This window comes from Panthera tigris, chromosome A3, assembly GCF_018350195.1.
Source record: "Panthera tigris isolate Pti1 chromosome A3, P.tigris_Pti1_mat1.1, whole genome shotgun sequence".
Classification (NCBI taxonomy): Eukaryota; Metazoa; Chordata; class Mammalia; order Carnivora; family Felidae; genus Panthera; species Panthera tigris.
Window position 1 is genome coordinate 103,554,946 of NC_056662.1, and position 12,172 is coordinate 103,567,117.

The window sequence follows — 12,172 nt, forward strand, 5'->3', positions numbered from 1 at the left end:
TGAAGCACAAAAAGCACCTTCCGTAATTATTCTATGTTATCCTCACCACACCCCTAAGGTGGGCACTATTCCTGGATGGAGACACTGGGGGCACAGAGAGGGTGAGCATGTGGCCCTGGTCACACAGCTAGTAGGGGGCAGAGCCAACCCTGGAACCCACGCAATCTGACGTCAGAGCCCATGCGGTTACCTGCACAGTTACATGCTTCCACACTACATCCTAATTAGCTTTAACTTTTCTTCAATTTGACGTATAAAATTGTCTAGCCTGGTGACAGAGGTAAGAAAATCCTGATCCTTATTGTCAGGTTCGTGATCACCTAAGAGCAGGGCAAAAGAAGAACCCAGTGTACTTTTAGGAAGATGTAAGTTAAAAAGAATAACCTCCATCGTCAAAAGTGTTAATTCAGCAAGCCACAGAGGACCCAGTGAGATCCGACACAGGGGCGGAGATGGGATGCAGCCATGGAAGGAAGCTGGTGCCCTGGGTGCTGGCAGGAGGGAACTATCGTGGCTGTCTAGGGGAGGGTGGGGACAGGCAGATCACCAAAGGTTACGGTGCTGGAGGAGGCTTCCTGGGTAAGCACTCCCTCATGTAATCTTAAAGCAAAGATAGAGGTTTGTTGTTGTTGTTGTTGTTGTTGTTTAAGTTTATTTATTGTTATTTTTGAGAGAAAGAGAGAGAGGGAGGGAGAGAGAGAAAATCCCAAGCAGGATCCACACCGTCAGCCCGGAGCCTGACGTGGGGCTTGAACTCACAAACTGTGAGATCGTGACCTGACCCAAAATCAAGAATCGGCCTCTCTTAACTGACTGAGCCACCCAGGCGCCCCAATGACAGAGTCTTGAAAGAATAAAACTCAGGGGGTGCCTGGGTGGCTCAGTCTGGTCTGACCCTTGATGTCAGTGCAGTTCATGGCCTCACGGTTCACGAGATGGAGTCCCGCGTTGGGCTCTGTGCTGATGGCCTGCTTGGGATTCTCTCTCTCTACTCTCCGTCTGACCCTCCCCTCAAAAGAAATAAACATTTTAAAAGAATAAAACTCAGAAAAATCAAGGGCCACAGCAGGAAGACATAGTAAAGGGACTCTCGGGGAGGAGCTGTCCTGGCATGTCTGGGAAGCCAAGGGTCCCGAGGGTGGGGGGGAGACGTGGCAGGAAGTGACAAGGACTAATGGCAAATGGCTTCGAGAACCAGGCTGAAAAGGTGAGTCTTATTCCCAGGGCCTGGAGAGCCTCGGAAGTCTTTCAAATAAGGGCGACGAGGGCAAAGGAGTGAAATCGCCCCAGCGACAGATGGAGGAAAGACCCGGACAAGGCAAGTGAACGCCCTCATTCAATTCACTCCATACTCGCAGTCACAGAGCGCCCCTCAGTGCAGGGTGTCACTGTAGCTCTGGAAACAGAGCGAGAGCCAGGCAGAAGGTGCCGGCCCTCACAAAGCGCACATTCCAGAAGGAAAGAACGGTGCTGCTGATAAAGACGCTCTGCGACAGGTGGTGGTCCACGCTCTGGAGAAAACCCGGATGAGGCAAAGGGCGCGCAAGGGAGGCCTAAGGCAGTGCCAGCATGCATGGAGAGAGCAGGAGACAGGGAGGGTGGATGGGGGGGGGGCAGTAATGAAGGGGGAGCACAGAGCCTCCGCCACAATAAGGACTTCGGCTTTTCTGGGACGGGAGATGGAAAGCACTGGATGACTTGAAGCAGGGAAGCACCGTGATGGGACTTAAATTTTATGAGTGCCTGCGCGCCCACGTACTTGAGGCACTGTGCTAGGAGTTTTAGGAGATGAAGAGGTAAGGGGCCAAGTAAGGGGCCTAGGAAGGGGCCAAGCCGCAGACAGGGTCGTGGAAGACACACACAGTCTCCTTGGAGGAGATTAGCAGGAGTGTCTTCCTCTGTTTTATACAGTCTGTATTGTTTGGATTTCTTTCTTCCAGAAATAGCCTCCTCCTTCCCCTCCCACCCCGTCCCCCCGCCGTCCTGCATCAGGCAGCATGGTGTCACAGACTGAACCCAAGCCTGTGCTCATAGGTACCTATATTTAGACGCTCACAGTGCGCCTATATTTCTTTTCAGTAGCAGAAAATATTTCTAAAAATAAGAAAAGTACAGATAGGTAGTCTGCATATTCTGAGGGTGCAGCAGATGTGTGAAGGGAAGTCAAGTTAAGTATGTAGAACAAGGTGAGGAAAGACAGTGGACATTCCAGGCAAAAGAGCCACCGCAGGCAGGGGAGGAGCGAGTGGTATGTGCGTGGGGCAGCAGGCAACTCGGTCCAGCTAGAGTGAAGAGGTCCCAACTAGAGTAAAGCACGTTTGCAGGACTGGGGGGCACTGAAGAGTCTTGGGGCACTGACAGACGTTTTCCAGCAAGGGAGCGAAGTGATCTGAGACGTGCTTCCGGAGAATTAATCCCGCGGCAGCATCTAAAATGCACGTATCGGGCATCTGAGGTGGAGGTGACCACGACAGTTCCCGAAAGGGGTGACCAGGGCCTGTGCCACGACGTGGGAACAGAATGGCGTGCAACAAAGAGACAGCGTGTGGCCACATCAGAGACGACTGCGATAGTCCACGTGCGGAGAATGAAACGGGGCAAGAGGTGTCCTGAGGGGCCCTGGGGAGGCCGGATGTGAGAGAGGGGAGAATCTGGACTAGGAGGACGTGGGACTGGGTGTTGGGACGTAAGGCACCACCGGCAAGCAAACAGCCAGGGGAGGCGAGGGGTGAAAGGGCGTGGGTTTCGTCCCACGGTGTTTGCGTTGACACACAGATGTAGAAACGGCTGGTGAGCAGCGGGCCACAGGCAAAAGAAACTCAGAGGGGAAACCAGTATTGGCTACAGCACGGGGACCCCTACCTAGGAGTGTTCGTGAGGGCTCTGAGAATGGACGGCTTAGGGGCGTGCAGACTGAGCCGTGGGTGAACTGGAAAGAATGAGGGTTCAGGCAAGCCGGCTGCTGCGGTTGGTAATAAGCTAATTATCAAGTACCCTTAGCTAATCACTGAAGGGGCCTCTCTGCCCCTAACAGCAGCCTTTCGGAATTCCTTACCCTGCCCCTCTTGGCCTGACTGCTTAGCATATATCCTCCCAGATCTCTCTGTGAATGCGTACCATTCTCTCCTTTTTTTCTTTGCAACAAAACCGTGATCCAGCTCTGTGGTAACTGGTTCTTTTGGCTTCATGAATGGTAAGCACCTCGCCTTGGTAATAGACATTTGTCGCTTTCACACTAGTTTAAAGGGCTGAGTGGATGTGCCACGTTTCATTTAACACATATCGACTGTCGGGGAATCACGTTGTTACCAGTTTTTCCAGTATCAGGAACGGTTCAGCCACCGACCAATCTTGTAGCTAAACCTTTGAACACATCCTTCTCTCCTAACGATAAAGTCCCAGGAATAGAACTCCAGGGTGCAAGTGTTAAGCACCTTTAAGGCTTTTCAAAGAACTGCCAAACAGCCTTCGACAAAGACAGCTTACTCGTCCCTCCAGGAGGGTATCAGGGGTTTTGTTTCCTCTCCATCTTGCTAACGCTGTTTTATAGGCAAACACATGGTATTTTATTGTTGTTTTGATATATATTTCTGAATTAGTGAAGCTGCACATTGTTTCATTATCTGCCATTATTTATATTTTTCTTGTAGGAGATGCCTTCACCTATTTTCAGCCCTGTTGGGGGCCTCTTTTTTTTCCCCCTTTTAATTTACAAGTGCTCTTGCTATGTTAAAACACAGCACTCGCACTGTCATACGTTGCCCTGTTTGTTCTTCATTTGGGGTCCGCTTGCATTTGTGCTAATGGTGTTTGCTGTGCCGACGTCTGTCATTGTTGATTTAACCAGATCAAATCTATTCAGGCTTTTGTCTTCATAGTTTCTGCCTTTGACCACAAAATCTTCAGGGTACTATAATGAGCACTCACCACGATGGTTACCATGATGCAGATGTTTTTCATATCCTTCCAGAAAACCATTTGAGGAGTGACTTTTGCAAAATGTACAAGTCTCCCAAAGAATGCAGTCAGACAGAGTACTTCTGCTAACGAGGTAGCCTGCACGCAGAAAACAGAGACTAAACACAGCGCCCCGCCTCTTGGAGGTTCAGCTTTAGCTCTCTCGCAACCCTCCCAGCCCCCCCAAGCCACCTTGATGCCCCCTCCAAGAATTAGCACTGTCCCCTTTGACTGCGGCAAATTGCAGTCAAATTCTGTGCTAGTTGGAATGGTTTCTTCCTCTTAAGAGGAAACCTGCCCTTGAGTCATGAATCCCATGACCCAACAGGCAGGGAGGGCTTCCTGGGAGGGGCTGGATCAGCAGGCAGAGCACCCAGAAGGCATTTCCCCAGAAGACGGGAGGTCTGGGACGGCAGACACAGGCATCTTCTGTGCTCTCCAATTTCAAGTTCATATTTAGAAAAGGCATCTAGAAGTTCAGTTTCTCTAACAGGAGAGTAACCTCCCAAAGACGTGTTTTGAGATGTGGGTCATTCCTTAGCCATCAGTGCCACTGCCACCCTCCGCCCGTGTGTGGCTGGTTTAGAGGAAAGAAGGGAGGCCACTGAGACCCAGTGCCAAGTCCTGACCGTCTCCTCTGTAGGTTACAGGACACCAGCTCCAAAATCCCTACAGGCAGCTAGACTGGCAGCCTGTGATCGCAGCCCGGGCTTTCCTGTGATTCCCTGAGGCAGTAACTCCTCCCCAACAAGGACACTTGCCTTCATCAGGGGGTGAGGAGGGTGGCACAGTACGAAGAGATGGGGAGACTGGGCCCTGAAAGCAGCACTTGACACAGTCTTCCCCTCCCCACCCCAGCCTTCATGGGTCCTGGGCGTGGACATGGGCTACAGCCGCTTCCGCACCGTCTAGCCCTCAGCCTATTCATCCTCGAAGGACTCTAGAGACTCCCTGTCAAGGCCAGGCTTGCAACAGGGCCTGGGGCAATTCCAGGACACCTCTGCTCAAAATAAGATGTGCTTGGTAATGCTGCATCTGGGCCAAAGCCCCCCCATGACACATTCGATTCTAGAGACCAGAGGTCCAAACACCGGCTGAAGGAGCACCCTGAACTCAGCCAGCCTGAAGCTGTACGTGACCAAAAACAAACGGAAGGGTGAGGACTCGGGAAGAGAGGCAAGGGGCTGAGCAGACAACCCCAGGGAAGTCTCATCGCGTCCAGAGTGGGCCGTGCTAGGGAGGGACTGACCGTCTGGGTCTCTGAATGCACAGCTCTGCTTCTCCCAACTCTGGGGTTTGTTTTGATAGTCACTGGGCTACAAGTTTTCTATGCAGAGACTTCACTAATTGTAGCCTCTTCATCATAGAGAAGTGTGTTACACCATCACTTTGGTGGCCCCCGGTGAACCACGCTCCCAGTTTTCAGCCCCGTGTGCAGCGTCCTCCCATGTTGACTCGGGGCTCCGGCATCTCAGGGGCTTTGGCCGAGAGGACATCAACAAGCTGACGGAAGTGGAGGCTTGTACACTCGGATGCTCCTGCTTGGCCCTGCTCCTCCCCCACTGGGAGAAACCTACACCACCTGCAGCAGCTGCGTAACACAGCAGGGCACTTGGTCCACGGCTCCAGCCAGGCAAGCTCCCAGCTCGCGGCCAGCAGCACCTGCCAGCCTCCAGAGATCCACGGAGCTTCCAGATATTGTTACCCCAGCTAACGACACAGGAGCAGGAAATCTTTCCGGCCTGGGCCCACTTACCCACAGAATCAGGGGAGGTGATAAAGATAGGGGTCAGTTTTATCTGTTGAAGGACCAGACTGTAGATATTCTGGGCCTTGCCAGTCACCCTGTCTCTGAGACAACTGCAGGGGCAGCATCAAGTCGGGAAATTAACATGAGTGGATCATCAATTACATACTTGGACCGAGCCAGAGTAGCTGGTGAATTTGATGCGACTACTCAAAACCGTACGTGATCAGCTGCTAAGTGCCAATAAATAGTGATTTAGGACTACAAAAAAAAAAGCTGGAAACGTGGCAAGTACAACAAGTTGTGTATCACACTAAATTATGACATTGTCTACTCGCCCTTTCATGGATACGCTCTGAAAATATCACTTGTCTACCCAATTCATCCCTGCGGACACGGAAGACAAAAACCTCTACTCCATTTAAAATGCCTTATAGGGGCACCTGGGTGGATCAGTCGGTTAAGCGTCCGACTTCGGCTCAGGTCATGATGTTGCGGTTCGTGAGTTCAAGCCCCGCGCTGGGCTCTGTGCTGACAGCTCAGAGCCTGGAGCCTGTTTCAGATTCTGTGTCTCCCTCTCTCTCTCTGACCCTCCCCCGTTCATGTTCTGTCTCTCTCTGTCTCAAAAATAAATAAACGTTAAAAATAAATAAATAAATAAATAAATAAATAAATAAATAAATAAAATGCCTTATAATTGAGACAAGCATCAGCTCAGCGAGTAAGCAGAGTTCTTCCAAAAAACCCCAGCAATGAAAATAAAACCTCATCCAAGGCACCTGTGTGGCTCGGTCAGGCAAACATCCCACTCTTGATTTTGGCCCCGGTCATGATCCCACAGTTCATGAGTTTGAGTTTGAGCCCAGAGTCAGGCTCTGCACTGACAGTAAGGAGCCCGCTTGGGATTCTCTGTCTCCCTCTCTTGGCCCCTCCCCTGTGCACACACAGGTGCGGACAAGCACCCTCTCTCTCTTTCTCTCTCTCTCTCAAAATAAACAAACATTTAAAAATAATAATAAAAGAAAACCACACTCGTATTTATTGAAATTTGGAAAAAAAAAAAAAAAAAGGAAGAAGGCATGGGGCCCAACTCATCAATGACAAAGTCTGGTTAGCCATTTTGTTTTTAATCCTTACCAAGAAAGGCAGGGGAAACAGTGCCGGTTCTTCAAACAGGGCGAGAGAGAGGTCGACACAAATAAAGAAGTAGATGGCTACTTGCATTGTCCAGTGGTTATAAAAATAGTAAAGTCTGAAGATGAAAAGAATAAAGGTGTTTATATACAAGGAGCAGGAGTTACACAAAACTCACACTTCCCACTAAAAGACTAATGGTGGGCAAAATACAAAATAGGACTCTGGCCACATTTCCTTTAAATCTTAGGGAGCAAGGGACAGCACTGAATTGAGCGCACATTACAAAACACTAACAGAAAAAAAAAGGCAACAATAGTATCGCTTCTCAAACCACAGTCTCTTAACCGTCTCAAGCTATGATCAGTACCTCCGGCATAGTGGTTGTGACCGTAATAAAAAGAATACTTTCAGAGGACTTTGACCAGTGACCGGTCAGGGGGTGGGAGAGAAAAGGCATGATTCTTACGAAAAGAACAAATATATGGAATGCATCAGAAGGCACCAGAAAGAAAAAGAACAAGTCTTTTCGCCTAAGTGGCTCTAAGAGGACAACCTTGTCTACGAGGAAAGGATGATGTGATTCACTTCAGATGCCCTATCTCCTGCTCTATATGTTAGTCATGTACTCATTTATCTGTCCTTAATGTATTTATTGAGTGCTTCCCTATGTGTGAGACACCATGCTCTTATAACTTAAAAAAAAAAAAAAAAAAAAAGCATTGGATGTTAGGATTTTATCCAAATCTCCATGCCTTATCCTAGAGACTTCTCAAAATGTTTGTGGAGACAATGTCTTCAGTTTGGGTTCAACTTCAAGACTGGTAAGTACTAAAGGACAGGTTGCTCTAGGAGACAGTTTAATACTTTATTTACCTGATGGCCCGAGGAGACGTTTCAAATGGAACATTTCTGTTGTACTGGGCATCAGAAACATAGGCAGCTGCCAGGAGAAGGTTCTGGTCCTCCTTGGGAGAAAGTAAGGAGAGAACAACAATCAGAGGAGGAAAGGACACTTCTCTTTTTCATGTATATGAACAAAAGGAAACCCTCCTCCCTCTCTCCCCGCACCACCTCACTCTCGCCAGAGGTAATCAACCTTCGGAGTACTGTATGTGTTTTCCTGGGCATTGGGACCTGAGGTGGGGCTGAGACACAGGCACGCTTAACCTTCCTGAATGCAAACTGTGTGCCCTGTAATGTGTGCTCTCAGAGGAAGAAACGAGAAAGCACTGAGTAGTACGTATAAACGTACTTAAATGGTACGTTTATACAAACATATATAGGGCTATATACACACAAACAGATAAACACAAAACTATATTTAGGGTACTTGATGAGTGGTTAGAGTGTTTTTCAAGGGTAGTAAGTAAATAAATTATTGCCTTTTTTGATGACTTTTGAAGCTAACTCCTTCTCAAGGTATGAGCCCCGCTCTACATATACACATAATTTAAAAATAATAAATTATTTTCATATGGTCCAAAGCTTATTTTTCTCACTCCATATATTCTGGACATTTTTTTTTCATGACAATATATACACACCTACCCCGTTCTTTTCAACAAATGCCTCTTCCTTTAAGTAGTGTCTCCCTTTACTATTTCAAACACAATTACATTGGATTTTTTAAAATATGTATTACACACAGACACACATGCATATCTTTGTGCCATATGAGTGTGCTTGTAGGACACAGTTGAACTTGTGGATGAAAGGTCTTTGCATTTTTTTATTTTGATAGATACCACCAAATTGTTTCCCCCAAAGTTACACCTTTGATATGACTCTAAATAGTACATGAGCACCATGTTTCCTGCTTCTCGCCAACATTCTTATAATTTAAAATGATTGATAATATCCAACCAGCCAGAGGGGCATCTTGAGATTTGACTTTACATCTCCTCATGACCAGTACAGCTGAGCCCCATGGGTGATGACTCACATTTCTGATTCTGTATAAATGAGATAAAGAACACATACAAACAGACTAGCTATTTAGACCTTCCTTCGTCCTCTAGGAGGAAAAAAACCCGATTATCCATTCGATTACCAGAGTTACCTCCTCAAAACACAGGACATCGTCCTGTATGGACTGGAATGGAGATCTACCATTGGTCAAGCAAGCCAATTTTGCAAATGCATCTAGTATTCGGAGAGGTCAAAAGATTCCAAACTTTGGACAAAAGTATATATTTGTACACACTGTAGGACTGCATTTCCTAAATTTATTTCATATTGCAACACTTAAAAAAGTAAGTCATATTGCATTAAAAAACAAACATTTGTTACTAAGATAGGTCTTTTAAGAGACATTTCACCAAAGAAGATATATATATATATGCATGGCAAATAAGCACATAAAAAGATGTTCAACATTTTTAGTCATGAGGGAAATACACATTTAAGCCACAATGAACTACCACTACATATCCACTAAGACTAAACAATGTCTAAAACTGAAGACTGACTCTACCAAGAGCTCACATGGATGTAAAGCAACTAGAACTCTCACACAGTGTTGGTAGGAATGGAAAACGGTTCATTTACTTTGGCAAACAATTTGGTAATTTTGGGGCCATTCCGTTCCTAAGCATTTACCAAAGAGAAAGAAAGCATATGTCTACATAGAGACTTTACATCCAACCCAAGAATGTGGCTATGTGAGAACACCATTCCGAAGCTGTATGCAAATATTTGAAATAGTTGAAAACTAGAAACTTGAGAGGCGAAAACCAGAAACAACCAAAATGTCCACAGATACATGTATGGGTAAACAAAATGTGATATATGTATGCCATGGAAGACTACTCAGCAATAAAAAGGAATGAATTCCTGATAAACACAACATAATGGATGGATCTGAAAATAAGTTTTCTGTGAAAGAAGTTAACTCCTATCTCCCAAAGGAACACCTACTACACGAGTATATAAAACTCTAGAATATGCAAATGAATCTATGGCGGCAGAAACCAGATCAGTTGCCTGGGAACAGGGGGAGGAGGGGATGGAGAGAGGGGTGGGTTGCAAATAGGCATGAGGAAATCCGTAAGGGTGATGCAATCATTACCTTGAATGTGGTATTACTATCACAAGTGTTTTCCTTGTGATATCAAGGCTCACCAAGACTCATCAAACTACACTCTTCAAGTAAGTGTAGTTTAATGTATATCGATCATGGCTCACTAAAGCGGTTAAAAATTGCCCCAAAACAAAGATAAATGTTTTGATTAAAAATAGATGTGGAACAAAAGTCTCAAAGATGAATTAACCACTGTAAGAACCCATCACCTCCTGAGTCATGTGCATTCTCAGGGCTGGTGCAGCAAATTTTTAAAAGCAGGTTATTAAACACTAAAAAGTACCATACAAATGTGTTAAACACTTAACACACGTTTTTCTTTTACATATTAAAAACATTTTAGTAGACAATCTCTTAATGCCAATTATTTTTCCATTGAACATCATGAACACTGAGGAACACTAGAGTCCTCCCAGGATATGCTCAGAAATCTATTTTAGATATAAAATCTCTGTCCCCGAGATTTTAAGAAAGTTTCATTAAGTCTCGTATCGATCATACTGGGACAGCAAAGAATTAAGATATTAAGGCCTTCCTTTAAAAAATATATTTAGGATCACTTCTCGGCCTTTTGGCTAAGATCAAGTGTAAAAAAACATATTTAGGGGCACTTGGGCGGTTCAGTCAGTTAAGTGTCCAACTCTTAATTCCAGCCCAGGTCATGAGATCAAGCCCCATGTTTATAGATACAGATATAGACATAGACATAGATATATTTAAAGCAAAATCTCTTAAAGCCAATTTAATTGTTCCCAATTTAAAAAGATGATGCTACTGGGGCACCTGGGTGGCTCAGTTAGTTAAATGTCCAACTTCAGCTCAGGTCATGATCTCATGATTCGTGGGTTCAAACCCCATGAATGGGTTCAAACCCCTGTGCTGACAGCTCAGAGCCTGGAACCTGCTTCAGATTCTGTATCTCCCTCTCTCTCTCTGCCCCTCTCCCGCTTGTGCTCTGTCTCTCTGTCTCTCTCTCTCTCCCTCTCTCTCAAAAATAAGTAAACATTAAAAAATATCTTGGGGGGCGCCTGGGTGGCTCAGTCGGTTAAGCATCTGACTTCCACTCAGGTCATGATCTCACAGTTCGTGAGTTCGAGCCCCACATCAGGCTCTGTGCTGACAGCTCAGAGCCTGGAACCTGCTTCGGAGTCTGTGTCTCCATCTCTCTGCTCCTCCCCCACTCGCACTCTCTCTCTCTATCTCAAAAAAAAACAATTACTGAAAAAAAAAATGATACTACTAACATTCTTTCAGTCCCAGTGAAACAGTTTGTCCGCACAAAAGGAGTTTGACAATTGTGGATTTGAGATGCATCATCCACATGGCCTCCAGGTAGAAAACAGAAAAAAAAAAAAAATGCTCACCAGCAATCCCTCCTCACCCAGCTGGGCCCTGGGGGTCACCTCCATCAGTCATCACCCAGGCTCCCCACACTGAATGAATGATATAAGCACCGTGGCACCTCTTTCAACTCCCCCCTTGCCATCTGAATTCATACCTGTTATGTTTAAATATGCTGACACTTTCACAACAGCAAATTTACTTTTATATTGTTTCAGAGTTTTCCCACCCTTAGCTATTGCATTTCCGACATGTCTCTTTTTAAAACCTCATCTGCTCTGTCTTCTGCTCCTACCTATCTTCCCTCTCTCCATCCTGTTTGCGTGCACCTTCTAAGGGTCCTTCCCATTTTTCCTTGGGAAGAAGTGCTCTTAACAGGCAACCTTACTATAATGGGCATTCTTACTGGTATTAAGGTCATTGGTATCTTTCCATAAAACAAATCATTTTCATCCAACCCAAGAACGGGCTTGTGTCAGACATGCTGTTTCAAAACTGCATACTTCAAGTTTACATGGGAACCACTGCCCATATCTACCATGAAAACAGCAAAGACCAAATCGCAATGCCTCCCCCCCCATGCAGCTAATAGATGGTTTTGCACCTCAAAGCAGCAGCCCCCACCTAGGGAAGGCACCAGTGGCTGCCAGGGGAGCAGTTCTAGAGCTCCCACCGCTCAGACCACCGCCTTCAGAGCTTTGCTTGTAAAGCTCTCGTTGCCCAGACCAACCACATCAGAATCTCAAGGAGGTGAGACCCAGGCTGAATTTGTAAAGTTCCCTGGGGGTTCCAATATGCAGTCAGGATGGAAAATCACTGGTCTAAACGTGGCCATTTTACTACTGCTTCTTGTATGTTTTGCATCTTCATGGTGCTATGGCAATAACTGACTTCTCTTGACTTTCTTTTTC

The 12,172-nt window shown here is 46.2% G+C and overlaps 1 protein-coding gene across 2 annotated transcripts in view; it reads right to left on the reverse strand.

Moving 5' to 3' along the window:
* The window catches only part of LOC102968763 (two pore calcium channel protein 1-like), a 40,874-nt gene that overhangs the window by 24,455 nt on the left and 4,247 nt on the right, over positions 1-12,172 (reverse strand). The window contains exons 2-4 of one of the 2 annotated variants that reach the window (XM_042982032.1): positions 7,715-7,803; positions 6,842-6,956; positions 3,928-4,056 (exon numbers count right to left, since the gene is read on the reverse strand). In XM_042982032.1, coding sequence (XP_042837966.1) covers positions 3,928-4,056; positions 6,842-6,956; positions 7,715-7,803 — 333 coding nt within the window. Of the gene's footprint in view, positions 1-3,927; positions 4,057-6,841; positions 6,957-7,714; positions 7,807-12,172 lie in introns of both variants that reach the window. The other variant, XM_042982031.1, reaches the window with a different exon arrangement.